General features: G+C 42.7%; 1 protein-coding gene across 6 annotated transcripts in view; it reads right to left on the minus strand.

Annotated features, from left to right (window-relative positions):
- The window catches only part of PPP2R2C (protein phosphatase 2 regulatory subunit Bgamma), a 288,156-nt gene that overhangs the window by 71,398 nt on the left and 191,859 nt on the right, over positions 1 to 24,899 (minus strand). For all 6 annotated transcript variants that reach the window (XM_074951725.1, XM_074951720.1, XM_074951722.1 and 3 more), the window contains 4 exons: positions 19,991 to 20,088; positions 18,188 to 18,353; positions 13,258 to 13,370; positions 12,448 to 12,625 (listed from right to left, as the gene is read on the minus strand). In XM_074951725.1, coding sequence (XP_074807826.1) covers positions 12,448 to 12,625; positions 13,258 to 13,370; positions 18,188 to 18,353; positions 19,991 to 20,088 — 555 coding nt within the window. The remainder of the gene's footprint in view (positions 1 to 12,447; positions 12,626 to 13,257; positions 13,371 to 18,187; positions 18,354 to 19,990; positions 20,089 to 24,899) is intronic.

Below are 24,899 nucleotides of genomic sequence, written 5' to 3' on the forward strand. Positions count from 1 at the left end.
TACCTACCACAAAGTAGATCATGCATTTGTGTGCAGTGCTATTTGGGGCTAACTATTTTTGTGCTTTTTTTGTATATTTCCAAAGTAAATTAATTCCCACAAGATACAGAGCCTAATGATGTGACCATCCATGATATGCTTCAAATGCTGGAATACATTAGATTATAAGAAGGGCCTATGGTGATTTGCTAATTAACTTACCCCTTTTGGGACATTAAAGAAGGAATTTTTTTATTAAAACAGGATAACCCTGGACTATATTGACCTGACTGAGAAATGAGTATTTTAGTCAAGATAAGTACATATAGGAACTGGGGCTGTTGTTACCATAGCAATGCCACGGCAGCCTCTGGAGTGAAATAGCATGCTACCAGGAAATGAAAGGAGTTCAAGTGCTATGATCTGCATAGTTGTGTGAGCAATCCAAATACATGCTCATAAAGAATATTTAGTATGGTTAGATCATCCAGAGATTGCTACTGAAGTAAAGTAAGCCTTATCAGTATGCTTCCAGCAGTTCTATTTTCTTGTTCACCATATCCAAAATAATTTATCTAAAGGTTCAAGCTATAGGCAATACTGCTAAGCCATTTCAGACAGAACATTAACAAACGTAGCAATCTCTGCCTCAGTACTTTCTCAGTACAGAATATGTATAATTAAGGATGCAGTCTCTCTCTCTCTCTCTCTCTCTCATGCAAACAAACATGTTAAACCTCTTAGCAAAGAAAGAAGAAGATATTCTAAATTCCTCTGAGGCATGACTTATTCTGCCCGCACCCAGGTATGGTTTGCAAAGAGAGAGAAAGGTTTAAAGATGCCTTGCAATTATTTTATGGAAATGTATCAGCCAAAACGCAAAACTTACTCAGAACTTAATTGTCTGCCTTTCACCAAAATGAAAATAACGCTAATGAAAACAATTATATTTTACTTACTTGTCAAAAAATTACTTGTCTCAGGCAAGCATCCACGTTGAATTTTGCAAGATTGGTTTAAAGTATTTTCCAAAATGAAAACAAGCCTAAGATCTACATTGGCTTATGATTCTATTTTCACAGAAATGAATAATTCTCACTGATTTGTAAAGCTCCTGAAATAATGGCGGCAAACCATTTTATTTTAATTTCAAATAAAATTCTACAAATCAAACCTTCCTACTTTCTTTTTAAAAAACTCATATCGGTGCTATGCTGATAGCCTTGATGGAATACCACTGCTTCTCCTGCTCTTTTATGCAGCCCATAAAGATGTTCAGATGAGTGCGAGTGTCCAGAAACTCTTCTGTTATATTTGTTGTTTGTGTCATTGTCCCATCCAGCCTCTTGGGCAAACAGAATGTAGTTCATTATATGTAGCAGAGCTGCATCAGAGGGAAAGAGTAAGACATAGGCCTTGTCTACACTACAAAATTAGGTCGAATTTATAGAAGTTGGTTTTGTAGAAAGCGTTTTTATACAGTCGATTGTGTGTGTCCCCACACAAATGCTCTAAGTGCATGTAGTCGGCGGAGTGCGTCCACAGTACCGAGGCAACCGTCGACTTCCGGAGCATTGCACTGTGGGTAGCTATCCCACAGTTCCCGCAGTCTCTGCCACCCATTTGAATTCTGGGTAGAAATCCCAGTGCCTGATGGGGCTAAAACATTGTCGCGGGTGGTTCTGGGTACATATCGTCAGGTCCCCCTTCCCTCCCTCCCTCCTTCCATGAAAGCAAGGGCAGACAATCGTTTTGCGCCTTTTTTCTTGGGTTACCTGTGCAGACGCCATACCACGGCAAGCATGGAGCCCGCTCAGCTAACGGTCACCGTATGTCTCCTGGGTGCTGGCAGACGCGGTACTGCATTGCTACACAGCAGCAGCTCATTGCCTTTTGGCAGCAGACAGTGCAGTATGACTGGTAGCCATCGTCGATGTAGTCCAGGGTGCTCTTTTTACCGACTTTGATGAGGTCAGGGGTACCTGAGCAAACATGGGAGTGACTCAGCCAGGTCATTACCCTTTTACCCTTTTAAGTTTTGTCTCATGACGATTCAGTCCTGCCGGCAGTCCTACTGCACTGTCTTTTAATGAGCAGCCAGGAGACGACGATGGCCAGCAGTCATACTGCACCGTCTTCTGCCGAGCACCCAGGAGATGATGATGGCTAGCAGTCGTACTGCACAGTCTGCTGCCAGCAAGATGTATAACGATAGATGAAGTGGATCAAAACAAGCAATAGACCAGATTTGTTTTGTATTCATTTTCTCCTCCCTTCCTCCCTCCCTCCGTGAAATCAACGGCCTGCTAAACCCAGTTTTGAGTTCTATCCTTGAGGGGGCCATTCTGTTTCTCACAAAGCCACTCCCTTTGTTGATTTTAATTCCCTGTAAACCATGTTGTCGGTCACCCCTCCCTCCGTCAGAGCAATGGCAAACAATCGTTTCGCGTCCTTTTCCCTGGATTGCCCGAGCAGGAGCAGACGCCATAGCACAGCAAGCATGGAGCCCGTTCAGCTCACCACAGCAGTTATGACCATTGTAAACACCTTGCTCGTTATCGTGCAGTTTATGCAGAACCAGCACCTGAAAAACCAGACGAGGAGGCGACGGAAGCACTGTGATGAGGACATGAACACACTTTTCTCTAAAACCGCGTTCCCCCACAATTTGGAGATCATGGTGTTAATGGGGTATGCTCATGCCGTGGAACGCCGATTCTGGGCCCGGGGAAACAAGCACAGAGTGGTGGGATGGCATAGTGTTGCAGGTCTGGGATGATTCCCAGTGGCTCCAAAACTTTCGCATGTGGAAGGGCACTTTCATGGAACATTGTGACTTGCTTTCTCCTGCTCTAAAGCACAAGAATACCAAGATGAGAGCAGCCCTCACAGTTCACAAGCAAGTGGCAATAGCCCTGTGGAAGCTTGCAATGCCAGACAGCTACCGGTCAGTCGGTAATCAATCTGGAGTGGGCAAATCTACTGTGGGGGTTGCTGTGATGCAAGTAGCCAACGCAATCATTGAGCTGCTGCTATCAAAGGTAGTGACTCTGGGAAATGTGCAGGTCATAGTGGATGGCTTTGCTGCAATGGGATTCCCTAACTGTGGTGGGGCTATGGACGGAACACCTATCTTCGAACCGGACCATCAGGGCAGCCAGTACATAAACTGCAAGGGCTACTTTTCAATGGTGCTGCAAGCACTGGTGGATCACAAGGGATGTTTCACCAACATCAACCTGGGATGGCCGGGAAAGGTACATGATACTCGCGTCTTCAGGAACTCTGGTCTGTTTAAATGGCTGCAGGAAGGGATTTACTTCCCAGACCAGAAAATAACTCTTGGGAATGTTGAAATGCCTATAGTTATCCTTGGGGACCCAGCCTACCCCTTAATGCTCATGAAGCCATACACAGGCATCCTGGGCAGTAGTAAGGAGCTGTTCAACTATAGGCTGAGCAAGTGCAGAATGGTGGTAGAGTGTGCATTTGGATGTTTAAAGGGTCACTGGTGCAGTTTACTGACTCGCTTAGACCTCAGCGAAACCAATATTCCCATTGTTATTGCTGCTTGCTGTGTGCTCCACAATCTCTGTGAGAGTAAGGGGGAGACGTTTATGGTGGGGTGGGAGGTTGATGCAAATTGCCTGGCCGCTGAATACGTGCAGCCAGACACCAGGGCAGTTAGAAGAGCAGAGCAGGAAGCGCTCCACATCAGAGAAGCTTTGAAAACCAGTTTCATGACTGGCCAGGACACTTCTGTTTGTTTCTCCTTGATGAAAACCCACCCCCTTGGTTGCCTCTAGGCCAGGGTATTATGTGACACTTCTGTTTGTTTCTCCTTGATGAAAACCCACCTCCTTGGTTGCCTCATTCCCTGTAAGCCACCCGCCCTCCCCCCTTTGATCACAGCTTGCTTGCAAAGGAAATAAAGTCACTATCATTTAAAAAACATGTATTCTTTATTAATTGATTATAAAAATAGGGAGAGAACTCACAAGGTAGCCCGGGTGGGGTGTGGGAGGAGGGGAGGAGGAAAGGAAAAGGCCACTTTAAAACTTGTTGAATGACAGCCTTCTGTTGCTTGGGCGGTCCTCTGGGGTGGAGTGGTTGGGTGCCCAGAGCCTCCCCACCCCCGCGTTCTTGGGCGTCTGGGTGAGGAGGCTATGGAACTTGGGGAGGAGGGAGGGTGGTTAAGCAGGGGCTGCAGTGGCAGTCTGTGATCCTGCTGCCGTTCATGAGCCTCCACCAGACACCGGAGCATGTCCGTTTGATCCCGCAATAGCCCCAATGTTGCCTCATGCCTCCTCTGATCTTCCTGCCGCCACCTCTCCTCATGTTCATCGGCCACTTTCCTGTACTCTGCTATTGTGTCCCTCCACACATTCTGCTGAGCTCTGTAGGTGCTGGACGACTGCATGAGCTCAGAGAACATGTCATCGCGCATGCGTTTTTTCCGCCGCCTTATCTGAGATAGTCTTTGGGATGGAGGAGGGAGGCTTGAAACATTTGCAGCTGCTGGAGGAAAAAAAAGGAAGTGGAGTATTTAAAAAGATACATTTTACAGAACAATGGCTATACTCTTTCATGGTGAACACCACTATTCACATTACATAGCACATGTGATTTTGGTCGCATTTTGCATCTTATATTGAGTGTCTGCGGCTTTGGTGTTAGAGATCACACACACAGTGCCAGGCAACAGAATTTGGCTTGCAGTCGGCCATGGTAAGCCATAGTCTTTCGGCTTCTGCAACCTTCATAACAGCAGCGCCCTCCTCTCCCATACCAAGCAAAGCCCGTTGAGTTGGCCATTTAGTGCTGCGGTTTTCCTGTTAACGTGCAGCAGCAGAAACCAAACTAACCCCCTTCCCCCATCCAGTTATCTGGGATGATCGCTTTACTCCTCCCCCAACCACCTGGCTGGTATCAGGGAAGATCCCTGCTAGCCAAACGTGAACAGCCCAGCGCCAATGCCCCCCCTCCACGTGGCTAACTGCAGGGAGGATTTCTTTTCAGCCACAGGCAAACAGCCCACTAGGAACGGACACCTCTGAATGTCCCCTTAATTAAATTCCCCTATTTCAACCAGGTTACCATGAACGATATCACTCTCCTCAGGATAACACAGAGAGATAAAGAACAGATGTTGCTTGAATGCCAGCAAACACCGGGACCATACACTGCCAGGCTTTGTCATGCAATGATACCAGATTACTTGCTACTAGCATGGTGTGGTAAAGTGTCCTACCATGGAGGACGGAATAAGGCTGCTCTTCCCAGAGACCTTTGGAGATGTCACTGGAGGATTTCCGCTCCATCCCCAGACACGCTAACAGACTTTTCCAATAGCAATACTGGCACGAATGTATCCCAAGTCCTCAGGGCTACTTAATCATTAAAAAACACTTGCTTTTATAACATGTATTATATTTAAAAAGGTACACTCACCAGAGGTCCCTTCTCCGGCTTCGATGGTTTGGGAGGGTATTTCAATCAGGGTGATAAAAAGATCCTGGCTGTCGGGAAGAACTGTGTGCTCTCCCCAAGCTCGTCCTCCTCCTCCTCATCTTCCCCATCTGCAAAGTCATCAGGCATGGCGGAGAATACCCCATCATCGGAGTCCACGGACAGGGGTGGGGAGTGGTGGCAGCCCCCCCTAGAATTGCATGCAGCTGAGTGTAGAAGCAGCATGTCTGGGGCTCTGTCCCAGAGTGTCCGTTTGAGTCTTTGGTTTTCTAGTACACTTGTCTGAGCTCCTTAAGTTTCACGCGGCACTGTGTTGCGTCCCTGATGTAGCCTCTGTCCCTCATGGCCTCTGAGATTTTTTGAAATGTTTTGGCATTTCGTCTTTTGGAACGTAGTTTTGATAGCACGGATTCCTCTCCCCATCCAGTGATCAGATCCACTACCTCCCATTTGGTTCATGCTGGAGCTCTTTTTTGATTCTGGGACTGCATGGTCACCTGTGCTGATGAGCTCACCTGGCCAAACAGGAAATGAGATTCAAAAGTTCCCGGGGCTTTTCCTGTACATTGGTCAGTGCATCCGAGTTCAGAGTGCTGTGCAGAGTGGTCACAATGGTGCACGGTGGGATAGCTCCCAGACGCCAATACCTTCAAATTGCGTCCACACTAACCCTAATTCCAAACGGCGATGTCGATTTTGGTGCTAATCCCCTCATTGGAAAGGAGTACAGAAATCGGTTTTAAGAGCCCTTTATATCGAAAAAATGGCTTCGTTGTGTGGACGGGTGCAGGGTTAATTCGGATTTAACACTGCTAAATCCGACATAAACTCATAGTGTAGACCAGGCCAAAGATGTATCGCTGCCAAATCATTTATTAATTTATTAATTAATCAGTGGTATTAATTTATAATTTAAACTTTATGCTTGGCAGAATTTCTTCTCTTAATGTGCCTGGTCCTAACTGCATCATGCAACACCTCATGCTTTACCAAGACACAATCCACCTAAAAAACCAGACAGTTTTATATCAGAGATGACTGTTTTCTGCAGAATGGAAAGGCAGGCAGAATGACATCTAGTTATTGGTTCCTTACTCCTTAATGTGCCAGACCGAAATCTCATGGAGACAGGTGCACCTGCACAAATGCATATGCAGGCTGGGTAACTGTATGGACAAAAAATATTCTCTCTACAGACTGACGCAGATCTAAGACCACCTCTTCCAGTTGTCTTATCCTTCTTTTACCACCATGATGGGGGTCATCTACAGCTAATTCAACTTCATTATGCAACTCCTACCCTAAAAGGTACTTCAGAGCAGCCCCGCTCCGAGGCTGAACCAACCAGCTCCCCTTAATGAATATTCCCATCCAGCCACTGTCCAGCTGCAGGAGTCAATCCACTATCTGCTGGGACTGTACACTTCAGCTTCTTCCCCTTTCCATTTGCCAGAGTCTCTTCAGTCCCTTTAATCTATTCCAAGCCCAACCATTGCCTAATGTCTCTCACTACCTGTACTCATGCCAGCCTGTCTCCAAGTTGCAAGACCCCTCCCACTGCAATCCATACAAACAACAGTCCCAAGCCATCCTGCCTCCCACATGCAGGAACTTTTCCATACCCCAACTACTTCTTAGAAATGTACTCGGTTCCCCCCACCCCACTAACCGAGTACACCTGGAAACTGGAGGCTCTATCAGGGAATCGTTTCGTGTTGTAAGGATTAAATCAATGGTTCAACTAAAAACTCTAAGAACATCATCAATTATCTGTAAATATTTTGCTGTGAGGGTTTGTGGATGCATGTAACACAGCTCTCACAGCAGTAAGTGAATACAGAGGAATAGCAATGCTAAACTCCTGAATGATGGTATTAAATCTCAAACAGCCTTGCTTTCAAACTGTTCTGTCTCTGAGACATGCAGGAAGTTATGTCATAAGAACAGTCTGTCTTTCAGCTTTTTCTGACCATTCAGGCACCCTCACAAATACACACACACACACCCCATGGATTTTATGATGTATCTTTGGAGGGCCAAGCATTTTTGAAAACTGAAACCAAGTTGTTTTTTATAATGAGGGCAGCTGTACTGAGATTTAATGATGCTGAAATCTAAAATAAGGTGGTCTCTCTTAGGCAATTCACTTAACATTTCTGCCTCACTTAACCCATCTCTAAAAAGGGGGTAAAATACTTTTTTCCTTTCTCTTAGGCTGTTGTGAGGATGAATTAATATGTATAAAGGATCTGTAGATAAAGCTGTACATACATGTGAAATATTATCCGGGACCATACTCGGACCATGTAAGTTCTGATTATATCACTACTTTCATTGTAACGCTTCTATTTTCAGGGATTTACAGATATCTTGGATTTAGAAATTCACTCGGGGCTGATATTTAGTCTTCACGCTTTTAGCATGGGAAATCGCCTAAAAAAAATCAATCTGGACATATTTAAATATAATTAACGTTTAGGTTATTTTAAAAGTTAACCAAGACATTTGTGTTGGAATTCTGTATCCTTTACACCAGACTTGATGTAACACAAAGGATTGCCATTAGCAATGCAGTTAATGTCTTTCCTACATATTTTTGATTATGCAGAGTAACTGTCCTGAATACTCTACATAAGAACACCAATACCGCTATACTGGATCAGACCAGTGCTCCATAACCCTGGATCCTGCCTCTAACAGTGGCCAGAAACAGATACTTCAAAGGAAGGTGGAAAGAAGAAACCACATAACTGGCAATTATGGAATAACCAGGGGTTAGAATAAGGGGGAGCAGAGGACAGCTCTCCTGCAGATGCCTCTCCAGTGGGGGTCCTCACGAAAGGGCCTCCACAGGGTTTTAATGGGAAGAGGGCATGCAGCAGGGGACCCAGCTATGCTCTGTGGCAATGTCCTCTGCAGAGCCCCCATTTCCAAATGGAACTCAGGATCGAGTTAATAGAGCTAGGAGTAGCCACACAGGGACACAGCTAATGGCAGTCTAGGTCCTGAAGGAGGCAGGAGGAGAAGGAAACCCCTGATAAGTCCCTGGGATTCAGTGCCCCAAACTCTTGTCCCCTCTAGAGGACTATTTCCAGGAAGTTCCTGCTCCTTTGTCCTCTCACAAGTACAGCCATGAGAGGAAGGCAGAGGGGCTAGTGGCAAAGCTCAAATTTTCCCAAACTTGAGGGAAAGATTGGAGGGGCCTGGTGCTGGGCTGGCTTAGGTTTATATCCAGTACTTTCTAGTCACTCCTATTTGTCTGGTAGAAAGTAAGGACCAAATTCATCCATGATGTAACCACAATACCTTCAAAGAGAAATGTTACATGCTCAGCAACTCTGAACAATCAGGCCCCTTTTATTTAAGTGCCTAAATATGGATTTAGATGCCTTATTTTAAGTAACCAAGTCTGGAAATTTTGGCTCAGATCCTCAAAGGTATTTAGGCTTCTACCTTCCACTGAAATGGGCCTCTCTCCCTAGTTCTACTGGGCCTGAGCTAACTCTCATTAAAGCGGTTGTAAATATGTTAATTGATTTTAATGGTATATGAATTAAACCCTTAGTAAACATATAACCATATAATAAAGACGCCAGACTATCTGGCACAATTTGACTATCTCTGGATTGATGCATGGAGGCAGAGTCATGTGGGGAAGTATGCAGAGAAATTGTCAACACAATGCTAGGCTCCAGGCAGTGCAATCAGTCTCTCATTCTCCCGAGCGATGGAAATTAACCTCCCAACCAGAGAACAATAGAAAAGACTTTAAAAAGAAAATTGAATGAAAAATGTTTGAATAATAGAGAAGCTGTGACAGAAACTGACAGATGCCAGATAATTCCATTGGATTCTATATCCTGGCTTCTGTCATCTAGTGTCACAGCCTTAATGATATTTAACCCTGTTTTTGTATTCAAACACAATTATTGCAGGGGATGGGATGCATGGGCTCCCTATTCTTTTATTGGGGATTTGTAATAACAGACTGCATTATAATTTTGTGATGCGATGCCAACACTTCAGCAAGGGCTTTCCATCAACATTTTCCCTTTTTGCTTGTAATAAACAAAATGCAGTAGAGGTGCACGTATTGCATAGAGGAGGGCCGGTGGACAGGGGAATTATTTTTTCCATTTAAACAAAAATGTACTCTCATAACCATAATCAAAGAGGGAGGTGGCAGTGCTTGGAAATCAAATTCGGATGGAGCTGCGCTTTGCTTATATTTTTCCTGCAACACAGTCTTTGAGTAGGTTGGTTTTTCAGGATACAATTCAGCGTGCCTAATCTGAAGAGGGTCTGGGGGATGAAGGCCTAAATGGGAGTTGGAGATATCTTCTCTGGGGGCATTTTATATTGCACCTGCCATTTGGTGCAATCTGGTCCATTCCAAAACAAAAACAAACCAAAAAATAAGGACCTTCTCTAAAGCACACTGAAGCTAATGGGAGTCTACCCACTGACTTTAGATTAGGCCCCACAGATGATTTAGTATGAAGAGAGAGGGTGTAACTCCATCAAAGAACAAGGAAATCATCCCAAACTTCCCTTTGTTGGTAGATATGTAACTCCTCACAGAGATCCTCTGCTGACAGATCACTGCCTTCACTTCCAATTCTCACAGACTTATATAAACACCCACAGAAATAGCATTTCACCTGCATTAATACTTTAAAAAATTGTAAAAAATTGCTAATGTAATGCCAATATTTTAAAAAGACTATAGAGGTGATCCTGGGAATTACAGACTGGTAAGTCGAACGTCAGTACCGGGCAAATTAGTTGAAAAAATAGTAAAGAACAAAATTGTCAGACACATAGAAGAACATAAATTGTTGGGCAAAAGTCAACATGGTTTCTGTAAAGGGAGATCATTTCTTACTAATCTATTTGAGTTCTTTGAGGGGGTCAACAAACATGTGGACAAGGGGGATCCAGTAGACATAGTGTACTTAGATTTCCAGAAAGCCTTTGACAAGGTTCCTCACCAAAAGCTCTTATGTAAATTGTCATGGGATAAAAGGGAAGATCCTTTCATGGATTGAGAACTGGTTAAAAGACAGGGATCAAAGGGTAGGAATAAATGGTAAATTCTCAGAATGGAGAGGGGTAACTAGTGGTGTTCCCCAAGGGTCAGTCCTAGAACCAATCCTATTCAACTTATTCATAAATGATCTGGAGAAAGTGAGGTGGCAAAGTTTGCAGACGATACTCAACTGCTCAAGATAGTTAAGACCAAAGCAGACTGTGAAGAACTTCAAAAAGATCTCACAAAACTAAGTGACTGGGCAACAAAATGGCAAATGAAATTTAATGTGGATAAATGCAAAGCAATGCACATTGGAAAAAATAACGCCAACTATACATAAAATATGATGGGGGCTAATTTAGCTACAGCTAATCAGGAAAGAGATCTTGGAGTCATCGTGGATAGTTCGCTGAAGACGTCCATGCAGTGTGCAGCAGCACTCAAAAAAGCAAATGGGATGTTAGGAATCATTTAAAAAGGGATAGAGAATAAGACGGAGAATATCTTATTGCCCTTATATAAATCCATGGTACGCCCACATCTTGAATACTGTGTACAGATGTGGTCCCCTCATCTCAAAAAAGATATACTGGCATTAGAAAAGGTTCTGCAAAGGGCAACTAAAATGATTAGGGGTTTGGAACGGGTCCCACATGAGGAGAGATTAAAGAGGCTAGGACTTTTCAGCTTGGAAAAGAGGACACTAAGGGAGGATATGATAGAGGTATATAAAAACATGAGTGGTGTGGAGAAAGTGAATAAGGAAAAGTTATTTACTTGTTCCCATAATATAAGAACTAGAGTCCACCAGATTAAATTAATGGGCATCAGGTTTAAAACAAATAAAAGGAAGTTCTTCTTCACACAGTGCACAGTGAACCTGGGGAACTCCTTGGCTGAGGAGGTTGTGAAGGCTAGGACTATAACAGGGTTTAAAAGAGAACTGGATAAACTCATGGAGGCTAAGTCCATTAATGGCTATTAGCCAGGATGGGTAAGGAATGGTGTCCCTAGCCTCTGTTTGTCAGAGGGTGGAGACGGATGGCAGGAAAGAGATCACTGATCATTACCTGTTAGGTTCACTCCCTCTGGGACACCTGGCATTGGCCACTGTTGGTAGACAGGATACTGGGCTGGATGGCCCTTTGGTCTGACCCAGTATGGCCATTCTTATGTTCTTAATTATAAGAATGCAGTAATGCAGGACAGGCTGACCCAGCATTCTGTCCTGACCTCAAAGTAGTTTGTGCCTCCCCTTAATGGTCCTTTTACAGTCCACACAATACAGACACTTTAGTCTGGGCTACATTTCCCTCTCCAGGAAAATGTCAACCTTTCCTCTCTACATCATCTTCCTCCAGGCTGATTTCCCCTTCCCACTCTGCTGCACTGCAGGTGGTGCCGTGTCAAATGGTTAGAATACCCCATAATGCACAGCACTGTGCCAGCACTATAGATAGATGCAGCTGCTGGTGAAAACTGGGAGGAAGGGGTCTGTGACACAGGCAGGCCAGGCATGTCACAGAGAGACCTGGTATGACCATCTCTCATTCAGTGTTTCTCATAGGGGTCAGCATGCAGAAGTAAAGACTGTCAATTCTGAAAACCCTTTTCACCCACTAAGGAGCAACTCAGAATAAAAAGTCTGTGGGAGATGGGGGAATAAGGTAGCCTAGTCAGATGATGAGTGATCATTCAGACTGTCAGTAACTAGACACTAATCAACTTGGAGGTTGGTAATTATCTATCAAAATACCCTGGTGATTTGAACTGGTAACCAACTTTACCGCCTAAAATAATGTAAAATTATGTATTTATCTGTTACAAATACTCCCAGAGACTGTGATGGGGGATGCATTTTTAAAATAAAAATGAATGTTAAAATATGCATTTCATTTTAAAATAGATTTTTAAAAAGCCCTCTGAGTGTGAATAACAGTGGAACAAACAATCATAATAAAGGATACTGAAACTCCGGTCCGTGATTGCTAGGTGCCAGAGATTAATCCTGAGATCATCAGCTGACATGTATGTCTCACAGTCGCTGTTGACAGAAATTGAGTTGACATGATAGGTGTGACCATTAGCAAAGATTCTTCTGGGGGTGACTTCTACCATCAAATCCATAGGTTTCAATACAGGCACCTACAAAAATATTAAATATTAATTTTTAAAGTAATTTTTGTGTATATGTTGAGAACTCAGCATAGTGCAGGGAATGAAATATAACCCCATTTTTAATAATTTACTGTATTTCTTTCACTGCTTTATGCCTCATCAAGAACTGTCAAGTGACAAAAAGGCTATAATTTTTCTGATCCATAATAAATTAAGTCTTTGAAAACAAATGCTAGATATGCATAGACCTGCTTACATATATTATTATCATTTTTATTTGTATTATCATAGCACCCAGCAGCCTAATCATGGACCAGAAACCCACTGTGCTAGGCCCTGTACAAACACAGAACAAAGATGGTCCCTGCCTCAAAGAGTTTACAATTTGACTAGCTAGAATAAATTGATGGTAATTTTTTTTACACGTTTTTCATGGAGGTTACTACACTATAAAATATTTACTGCTGAGAGAAATCAGGGATTCAAGACAATATTTTAGGACCTAAAGCTCCAATCCAGCAAATAGGACTACTCACATGAGTGAAGTTATGCATGTGCTTAAATCTTTTGCAGAAGTAGGGCCCAAGAGCATATACTTTATCAGTGAGAGAATCAACTGGACATTGGACAAAGAATTCTCACAGAGCCCAGTAGCTCACCTGTAGTGATGTTACAGTAGACAGATCTTTAAGTTTCCCTTCTTCATCTTTTAAGTTGTATCCCTCTGGTCTCTTATCTCGTTCAGTAACTTTCCATAATTTGATAGTTTTATCTTTTAAAAAAAGAAACCAGAGTTGCTATTAGCCAGGAGACTTTGAACTCTGTTACTCACCTTTAAGATAAGAAACATTACCAAAACAGAGCACTTACCTAAACTCAATTTCGCAACTCAGACCCACTTTTCTAACTGCAAAACTGCTGACTCATGAAAGGTTTACTGAATCTACAAGTGACTTATCCTGTTTTTGCCTGCTAACAAAGTGAGCAGAAACTGCTCTCATAGCTCTGCTCCACACTTAATAGGGGGAGTGGACCTAAACTGCTCACTGTGGAATGCACACACTTGAGAACCTATGTCCCTCCCCCATGAAATGTACACAGCCGTGCAGCTTGGTCCAGTTTGCTGGGATATTCAGAAGCAATGCCATAGGAGTATTCGGTGGATGGGTTGTCTAGCTGATGAACGGCCTGCTGCAAGAATAGGCAGAAACTTATTATTATTAACCTTATTAACCTCACAGGCTCATGCAGAGAAAAGACCAGGGAAGGACAGAGGCTATATTTGGGAGTTCCCCCTCTCCAAGAGGGGGCACGGACAGAAGAACAGCAGCAGGGAGATACAGAGAGAAAATTCTAAAGGAGAGGTATCACACTGGGATGGGTATGAGGCAGAGGAGTGGGGAGGAAAAAGGACACTAATGTTCTGGGAGTTGATAACCATTTCAAACCCTTCCTCCGAATGCACTGGCTGGGTGTGCATGACTTATGCTGTTCTCTAGTGGCTGGCTCCTACATAGGCTATGGGACCTACCACTTATGTCAGCTGAGGAACAATCCCTTCAGTTCAAGTGGTAAAGGCCTGTACTTTTTTTTTGAAGCTGGGGGATCATGGCTCTGATCTGAGCTTCCAATGTGTGTGATCTAATAGTAATAGTGTCTGTTGCAGTGCCCAAATTCATTGCACCCCTCCAAAGAGTACTGCTGGCGTGACAAAACATGCCAGGACGAGTATGGCAGTGTTAAAAAGAGGCAAAATCAACAACAACAAGACAGACTTTAAAGGGCATTGCCCACTCATGTAGACTGCACCATTGTTACACACAATCCCTAAAAAGAATACAATCTGATAGGAAAAAAAGTGGTCACATTTCATTTCTGTAGTGTGTTTAACTTTGCTTTAAAATCAATTAACCTACCTCTCCCAGAAAAGAAAACGAACTGCATTATAGCTATGATGTAGCTTACATAAAAGTTTTGATTCACCCATTAACCCTCATGCAACAAAAATCCTAACATTGAACAGTTACAGTCTATGACTTTAGTTATATCAACCTATATTTGAGCAGCTGTACCTAGTTAACATCAAATATATGTTACAATTGCAACACTTTGTGTTTCCTTTTGGCAAGTTAGTTTTCTTTGTGGCTTGTAGTCAGATTTCTTATGAAGTGTGTACAGTTCAATGAAAATTCCTATCTACCATGCTATTCATAAGTTTTTAAAAATGTAATGATGCAATCAATCCAACTTTCACTTTTCACTATTAAAGCCAATACACACCATTAGAAGAAACAACATTAGATGCATCTCTTTCATGGTAGGATTTGACCTCTATTGATTAGCACATCAATTTTTGCAGGAAAACTTGCTTGTTTAATGGTTAAATAGATCATATTTGCTTATTGTCTTCTCCATGTGTATGCCCTCTGGACTCGCAACATCCTTAAATATTCAAAGAGTCAACATGCTTTGAAAAGGGACTGTAGAAATGGCATTGTGAGGTTCCATATTCATTCAGTCTCAGGAGTGTTGTGAAGTTTAAATTAATTAGTGTCTGGAAAGCAATTTGAAATCCTCAGATGAAAGGCTTTGTATAGGCCAAATTCTGAGCTATTTGATGTAACTCAGTCAGAAATTGGCCCCCATAGTGCAAAGAATGATCAATGAAACACAATGATTTGTTATTATAATATCTAATTAGCTCAGTTTACAAGTCAAACTTCAATTTTGCTGACTGCAAGCACCGCTAGCCCACACTGGGACTGAAAGTCACAGTGGGGTCCTTCTGTCTCCATTAATAAAGATGCTGCAATCAGAACTTAGCTGATGATTTTGCTGTGATATGTGAACTGGAAAGAATCCAACTCCCTCTCCCATAGCTGTGTAGCCCCTGAAGGGTTTGCTGTACTGAAAATTGGTTTCTGTTAGAAGCAAATATGATGTGAAGACATGTGGGACCAAATTCAGACCTCAGATCCATGGGTGTGTCTTCCATTTAATTCAGTGGGAGCTACACATCTGTATCTGTGGGTAGAATTTGCTCTGTGGGAGAAGATCTGCTGCATAATTAGATGCTATTTTTACACACTCACTTTTCTGACCATGCTTTAGATTCTAAACATTATTTTCTAGATCTGCTTTATTTTAATTTTGCATCCAAGTACTGGATTCAGAAAAAAATGTCTGAACAATAACCAATTGCTGTTGGTCTAAGGTATTTACATGTCCCCCACTTCTGAAGTACTCGAACACCTCAGAATCATAAATGTATCTTCGCAACTCTTCTGTGAGGTAGGGAATAACACGGTCAAAGTCACACAGGAGTGGCAGAGTAGGGAACTGAAGCCAGGTCTCCTGAATTCTAGGCTGCTGCCCTACCGACTAAACCATCCTCTACAAATACCATGGGCTCAGTCCTCAGTGACGCCAGTGCCAAGCAATGAGAAACTGCCCTAAAGGGGCAGCGAAGGATTCCCCCAATACAGAGGTATCTTTGAGTGTCCAAACCACGCATATTCAGGACTATGCCACCTGTATTCCCCCCACTCTCCTCTTCACAGGAGGCATGTCAGGGTTGTGCCTGAGCTGGGAAGGGGCAGAGCAGAGCACATAATATTTTGCCGAATCTTTGGCTGGCTGAGTGTCTGGCTGCAACCAGGGTAACTTAGGGCAGCCCTGAGACAGCTCATTTCAAAACCCACCAGCAAGCCCACGATCGGGGAAGCAGGAAGGTGACTTAGAGTTTGTACTAAGTTTAAACTCGGTAGAGCCGAGGACTGAGCCCCATGTATTTCCCGAGGTTTCTAAAAAAATATTTCAGAATGGAAGTAACAGGGTTTGCTTTCCAAAACAGAGAATCAACTTCTGCCTATATTAAAATAGGATTCTTTTGTTAAACTTGTTTGAATAAGGAACGATATTTGAGACTAGGGAGATGTACAGAAATGAACTTTCAAATGACATGTTTCTTTTGTGAATGATAAATTTAGCCGTTACTGTAGCTAGCTTTTAAAGATCTGTTTCATGTCAGCTGCCAAAAGGAAAAGAGATAGTAAAACCATTCCACATGCATAAAGAGATGTGACACATTTAGGGTGACCAGATGTCCTGATATAATCAGGACCATCCCGATATTAGGGACTTTGTCTTATATACACAATTATACCTCCCTGCAAAAAAAAAAAAAAAAAAAAAAAAAAAAAAAAGTCCCAATTTTTCACACTTGCTATGGGGAGGGATAGCTCAGTGGTTTGAGCATTGGCCTGCTAAACCCAGGGTTGTGAGTTCAATCCTTGAGGGGGCCATTTAGGGATCTGGGGCAAAAATTGGGGATTGGTCCTGCTTTGAGCAGGGGGTTGGACTAGATGACCTCCTGAGGTCCCTTCCAACCCTGACATTATATGATTCTACGGTATATTCTGCTTTTGGATGCATCAATGCAGCTCCCATTGGCCCTTAATAATTAATATAATACCAAGAATTGTGTATTATGTCAGGGTACACAAAAAAGGTTTATGTATTAAAAACCCAGTCCCAAGGCAAGAAGACTGAGAACCACTGATCAATTATTAGACATTAATGTTCTAATTTGTGAATATTGTTTTATTGTTGTAAACCTTGAGTAGAATTAATGACCTTGCCTTAAAGAGCAGTTCTGTTCTGAAAAGCAATTGTCTAAGATGGCATTATGGTATTCCATGTTTATTATCTGTCAGTGATTTCTAAATTTGCTCAGTTTTACAAGTAAAACATTTTTTACATCAGAGTGCTGTCAACTCAACCTGGCATCTGAGAATCAAGCTGGCTTTTACCCATGTCATGCATCATCAATGGTAATGAAGGGCCAGGAAGTCAAATTATCTCCTCAATGACCCTCGTGCAACTCTATGCTTTCAGATTATTCCCACAATGACACCTTTAAAATCCCTTAGTTAGTTCTTATATGCCACTTTTCATCTGAAGAGTTCTAAATATTTTGCAAAGAAGGATCAGTATCACTAGGTCTCTATTGTGCAAACCCAAGTGTAACTGTTTGGAACTTAGTAAACAATTCTGTTGATAATGCATTAGAAGGAAATGTAATCCATCTTTCTCTCAGCTGAATTGGTTCTGAAGGGCTAACAGGAGTAAAAAGCATTAACCCCCCCCCCTTTTTTTTAACTTAAGTCAGCAGATATAGTTCTGCATACACATACATAGCATAGTTATTGAGTACGAAGGTCTCATTTTCGCATAGTTGCTTTTCCAAACAGAACTGCATATTACTAGCAAAAGTAGATGGCTCCTTAAGTGGAGCTGAACAAATGATTTTTCTGTTTGGTCACCGAAAAATTTCACGGTTCTCCATCCCTAAATGCCTCATGAACACTCAGATAGGAATCCTCATCTGTGAACATGAATAAAACTTACAAATAGTAAATATCAAAATCCATGTAACAATTTTTCTTAGTAGACTCTGAAACTGGAAACTACTGAAATGCAAATTTAATTTTAAATGAGATTGGGAAATAGTGGGCAAGAGAGACTAGCAGGGTTGGAATGGGCCAGAGCAGAATGTTGATACTTCCTGTACTGGTTCTTCTATCTTACCATTGGTTGACAGAAGGGAGTGGGCTGCATTCTGCTGTGGTAGCCACTTGATTTTGTTAATTTTTTCCTCTATCTCCAAACTCTTCAAATAATCAAATTCAGGCTCATGGCTCTGGAACGTGCTGTAAACATTGTACTCCCCCTGATTGTAAGGCTCATTTTTACTCTGTGAAGAACATGGAGAAAAAAAAAGTGTCTGATGATGTCAGTATTTTATCTCCAGCTTCTGAGCTGACTGAGGTAAAAGCTAGTAGCCATTATAAATATAACAATCCTAGAAAATATTTTATTTTAAGTTTAAAACATGCTGTTGACAGATTGCTTTACTGTGACAAATACAATAGTTTTTCATGGGCATTAAAATGAGGTTCAATACCCAGACAAAAGCCTTTGTTAAGATCATTAGGAATGCAAAAGAGGAATTACTTCAGTAAAAATCTTAGTAAAATGTTGTGGTTATTAAAAAATTGCATGTGACAATCTGGGAATTCAGAATTTAATTTTCACAAGCAGCCTTAACTCTGATCATTCCCTGCATTCCTGGAAATGTTTAGCCACACCCCATAATTTATCTGCATTCCATTTCTACATGCCCCAGGATAATATCCATACTTCCCCATACTAATGTACAAACTACATTCTTCCAACGAGGAGCTACAGACCCTCCTCCAATCCATCCTCCTTTTATCAGCCTACTGTACACTCCTTACTTCTCATCGTTCCTGTACAAACCAAAGAAAGAGCTGTCCTCTCCCCTCGCAGGTCCCCATTACAGGACAGTCACAACACCTTCACAGTCCTTCCGCAACACAGAAGGTCTGATTCTCATGAACACTCTCTGGCAGTGTAAGGGGACTGTAAAGTGGGTGTAAATAGGTGAGAATCACGCCAAGATTCACCAGCCAACTTTCACTATCTACCTAATAAGCCACCAAGCAAAGCCACCAAATACAAATCTGTCCAATCCATCCTGTCTCTACAGAGTACACAGACTGCAATTCTCCCCCTCAGTGTGCATCTGAGACTGAAGTACTCATATATAACCAAGTCTTCTGGCTAACCCCCTCCACTGGCCAAATACTGGTTGAGATGACAGTGTACATCATTCTCCAGAATAAAACCGGGCAGGGTATGACACTACTTATTCAATAGTTATGATACAAGGGAAGGTGAACAGAATTTGAAAAGGAAGAGCAAAAGATACCATAGGAGGGATGTTATAGACTGTGTGGTGTGGTTGCTACTAAATGCAGAGCTAAGATTGTTCATGGAACCTTAACTGAATTTCAGACTAAACAAGAGACAAAAAACAAAAACAGCTTTTCCTTAACTTAGAATTTCTGTGCTTCAATTGTTGGCCTTGGATAGCAACTAGGAATAGCAGGGAAATTCAGAATTAAGACTCTTATCTTCCTATATTCACCTAATTGAACCTAAATATTACAGGCTGAAAGAATAACATACTTTTGAATGAGACTCTTTTCTGAGGCCCCTTTGTCACACAATCCCTATGGCAAAACACCTTGGGTGATGACATTCTGGTCCCACTGAAGTCAATGGAGGTTTGCCCTTGACTTCAACAGGGCAAGGATTTCACCCCGTTTTCTCAGCCAAGATCTGTGATCTCCACAATAGAGCAATTAACAGAATGCTCCATGGAGTGACACTTACCTCCCACCCTTCTCAAAATAAGTAACATTCCATTTTTGTTATTCTTGATAGCATTCAAAAAATCTATTAGATCTCAGCAGTGTAAAAAAAAGCTTAGCAAGCAATTACGATGGGAAGCAGTAACAAACATACCTCAGGTTCCCTTTGGAATATAACAACCCGACCTCCCTTGTCCCCAGTAGCCAGTAGTTCTCCAGTGTGATTGAACTCAACTGTAGAAATAATATCAGCTGTAAGGAAAAAGTGAGAAAAGGCAAACCATTAGAAATGTCAAAGGCTCCATAAAAATACAGGAAATTAGGGACTCAAAAGATATATAGAGGAATGCAATAGCAAACTACCCATTTAAAAGTCAGCCTGCATTAAAATCTGACAACTGAAACAACTGTAGACTTCTAGAGGCGAGATCATGATTTAAGGCACTGCCTGCATTTTGAGAGTAGAGGGGTTATGCACCAGGAAGAGCACAATGTCGCTAGCAATGCAGAGGTAGCACATAGAGTCTCTTGCTACAGACTCAGCTCTGTGTCACAAATTATATTCCTCACCCTCTATGAGGCTTTTAGCACTCCTGGAAGCACTGGAATCCCCCTGTCCTCATGTGCAAGGAATGCAAGTGCCTAGTCCCTCCACAGAGGCACAAATTCAGCACCGAGTCTCCTTATGTCCTTTGCATGCTGTGCATTACAAGACATGGTCTGTTCCAGGCCAGAGTTTTTGGAAGATCATTTCAACACCATAAAAACATATCATGAGAAATGTTTAAAACAGCCGTTTTGGTTTCTTTTTTTAAATATAGAACCCCAAGAACAATTTTCTGAGGTGACGTGAATGTCATCAAAACTGCAGGCCAGCCTATTTTACAAAACACTGTAGAGCTGAAATAAAAGGGGAGAAAAAGAGCTAGAAGGCAGGAAGAACAAATTATTTCACTTGCATGAAAATAAATGTTAGAATCATAAGCTGCAGTTAATCCTCACTATTAGCATAATTTAAATTAAAATGCCTAGTGTGATGGTAAATTAGGGATCCATCCTATATCCAAGTTATAGTCAAACATATAGGATATTACCCACATACACGTTTCGGTTTACTATAATTAGCAACCCTCAGTGATATGGGACAGATTTTTAAGAAGTGCTTAGCACTCACCAGCTCCCATTTAGGCACCTAAAGGAATAGCCAGATTTTCAAATCAGCTCAGCATCCATCAGCTCACATTGAGAACAGTGGGAGTTAGTGACAGCTGAGCCCTATTGAAAATCTGCCCCCCTAAACAGCCCCCCAACCTGAAGCAAATACTCACCAGCAACCACACACCACACAACAAAAACACTAACCCAGGAACCTATCCTTGCAACATAGCCTGTTGCCAACTGTGTCCACATATCTATTCAGGGGACACCATCATAGGGCCTAATCACATCAACCACAATATCAGAGGCTCATTCACCTGCACATCTACCAATATGATATATGCCATCATGTGCCAGCAATGCCCCTCTGCCATGTACTTTGGCCAAACCGGACAGTCTCTACGTAAAAGAATAAATGGACACAAATCAGACGTCAAGAATTATAACATTCAAAAACCAGTCGGAGAACACTTCAATCTCTCTGGTCACTTGATTACAGACCTAAAAGTCGCAATATAACAACAAAAAAACTTCAAAAACAGACTCCAATGAGAGACTGCTGAATTGGAATTAATTTGCAAACTGTACTCCATTAACTTAGGCTTGAATAAAGACTGGGAGTCGATCATAGAATCATAGAATATCAGGGTTGGAAGGGAACTCAGGAGGTCATCTAGTCCAACCCCCTGCTCCAATAAGGCCCGATCCGCGACTAAATCATCCCAGCCAGGGCTTTGTCAAGCCTGACCTTAAAACCTTCTATGGAAGGAGATTCCACCACCTCCCTAGGTAACGCATTCCAGTGTTTCACCACCCTCCTAGTGAAAAAGTTTTTCCTAATATCCAACCTAAATCTCCCCCACTGCAACTTGAGACCATTACTCCTTGTCCTGTCATCTGCTATCACTGAGAACAGTCTAGATCCATCCTCTTTGGAACCCCCTTTCAGGTAGTTGAAAGCAGCTATCAAATCCCCCCTCATTCTTCTCTTCTGAAGACTAAACATCCCCAGTTCCCTCAGCCGCTCCTCATAAGTCATGTGTTTCAGTCCCCTAATCGTTTTTGTTGCCCTCTGCTGGACTCTTTCCAATTTTTCCACATCCTTCTTGTAGTGTGGGGCCCAAAACTGGACACAGTACTCCAGATGAGGCCTCACCAATGTCAAATAGAGGGGAACGATCACGTCCCTCGATCTGCTGGCTATGCCCCTACTTATACATCCCAAAATGCCATTGGCCTTCTTGGCAACAAGGGCACACTGTTGACTCATATCCAGCTTCTCGTCCACTGTAACCCCTAGGTCCTTTTCTGCAGAACTGCTGCCGAGCCATTCGGGCCCTAGTCTGTAGCGGTGCATGGGATTCTTCTGTCCGAAGTGCAGGACTCTGCACTTGTCCTTGTTGAACCTTATCAGATTTCTTTTGGCCCAATCCTCCAATTTGTCTAGGGCCCTCTGTACCCTATCCCTACCCTCCAGCGTATCTACCACTCCTCCCAGTTTAGTGTCATCTGCAAACTTGCTGAGGGTACAATCCACACTATCCTCCACATCATTTATGAAGATATTGAACAAAACCGGCCCGAGGACTGACCCTTGGGGCACTCCACTTGATACCGGCTGCCAACTAGACATGGAGCCATTGATCACTACCCGTTGAGCCCGACAATCTAGCCAGCTTTCTATCCACCTTATAGTCCATTCATCCAGCCCATACTTCTTTAACTTGCTGGCAAGAATACTGTGGGAGACCGTGTCAAAAGCTTTGCTAAAGTTAAGGAACAACATGTCCACCGCTTTCCCCTCATCCACAGAACCAGTTATCTCGTCATAGAAGGCAATTAGATTAGTCAGGCATGACTTGCCCTTGGTAAATCCATGCTGACTGTTCCTGATCACTTTCCTCTCCTCTAAGTGCTTCAGAATTGATTCCTTGAGGACCTGCTCCATGATTTTTCCAGGGGCTGAGGTGAGGCTGACTGGCCTGTAGTTCCCAGGATCCTCCTTCTTCCCTTTTTTAAAGATGGGCACTACATTAGCCTTTTTCCAGTCATCTGGGACCTTCCCCCGATCGCCATGAGTTTTCAAAGATAATGGCTAATGGCTCTGCAATCACATCCGCCAACTCCTTTAGCACTCTCGGATGCAACGCATCCGGCCCCATGGATGTGTCATTACACAAAGTAAAACTATTTCCCCATGTTTATTTCCCCCCCCCCCCACTGTTCCTCACACGTTCTTGTCAACTGCTGGAAATGGCCCATCTTGATTATCATTACAAAAAGTTTTTTTTCTCTCCTGCTGGTAATAGCTCACCTTAACTGATCGCTCTCGTTATAGTGTGTATGGTAACACCGATTGTTTCATGTTCTCTGTGTATATAAAATTGTCCTACCGTATTTTCCACTGCATGCATCCAATGAAGTGAGCTGTAGCCCACAAAAGCTTTTGCTCAAATAAATTTGTTAGTCTCCAAGGTGCCACAAGTACTCCTGTTCTTTTTGCGGATACAGACTAACACGTTTGCTACTCTGTAACTAGGATATGTAACCAGCTCTTTTGAAAATCTGACCTTAAAGGTATTCACTAAAATTCAAAAGTATCTAAATGAGAAGTAGAAGTTACATTTATTTGATGCACTTTATGAATTAAAAACCTCTGTTCCCATTATTCTTTTACTAATCCAGCCCCGAATTTCAGAAAGCCTCTACTGCCAGTAGCTTTCCCTGTGAGCTATCAAAAGCCGGGGAAGGTCAGGGGAGGTATACCATTACTAATGTAAAAAGAAAACCTTGTCCTATTACTGAGAAACAGAAAGTTTATTTAAAAATAAACACTTAAATATAGGATTTTTGAAAACAGGATATATGATAGGCTCTAATATGATCTTTCCACTTGAGTGGATGTATGTATGTATGTGTCAGTATTTCATAGACTTCAGGATGGGACCACAAGTGTGTCACTTATCTTCAGTTGTATAAAATGTGTGGCTACTCACTAATCCTGGGAGGAGTCGAAAGGGCAGGGAATTAATTGTATTCCGTTCATATGGGCATCTGTGTAGGAAAAATATCCTTAGGCCAAGAAGTAGAGAACTCTAAGTGTGTCTAATGTGCTTCCTAAAACTATGGGCAAAATGCCGCCAATGCTGGAACATTTTCAATGTAAGAATCTGTCTGGGAAATGAAAGGGCTCAGCAGAATCCACTGCTTCTGTTGGACGCCTTATGTCCTCTGCACAGTGCTGAAAGTGCGCCAGGCTGCAATAGATTGTAGACCCAGGAAATAAAATCTGTACAACTCAAGCTGTACATGAGTCAACAATGTGCCCTTATGAGTCCACAGTGTGCCCTTGTTGCCAAGAAGGCTAACGGCATATTGGGCTGCATTAGTAGGAGCACTGCCAGCAGATCAAGGGAAGTGATTATTCCCTTCTATTCAGCACTGGTGAGGCCACATCTGGAGTATTGTGTCCAATTCTCTGCCCCCCCCACTACAGAAAGGATGTGGACAAATTGGAGAGAGTCCAGCGGAGGACAACAAAAATGATTAGGGGGCTGGAGCACATGGCTTATGAGGAGAGGCTGAGGGAACTGGGCTTATTTAGTCTACAGAAGAGAAGAGTGAGAGGGGATTTGACAGCAGCCTTCAACTACCTGAAGGGGGGGTTCCAAAGAGGATAGAGCTAGGCTGTTTTCAGTTGTGGCAGATGACAGAAGTAGCAGCAATGGTCTCAAGTTGAAGTGGGGGAGGTCTAGGTTGGATATTAGGAAAAACTATTTCACTAGGAGGATGGTGAAGCACGGAATGGGTTACCTAGGAGGTAGTGGAATCTCCATCCTAGAGGTTTTTAAGGCCCAGCTTGACAAAGCCCTGGCTGGGATGATTTAGTTGGTGTTGGTCCTGCT

This window comes from Natator depressus, chromosome 4 (assembly GCF_965152275.1).
Source record: "Natator depressus isolate rNatDep1 chromosome 4, rNatDep2.hap1, whole genome shotgun sequence".
NCBI lineage: Eukaryota > Metazoa > Chordata > Testudines > Cheloniidae > Natator > Natator depressus.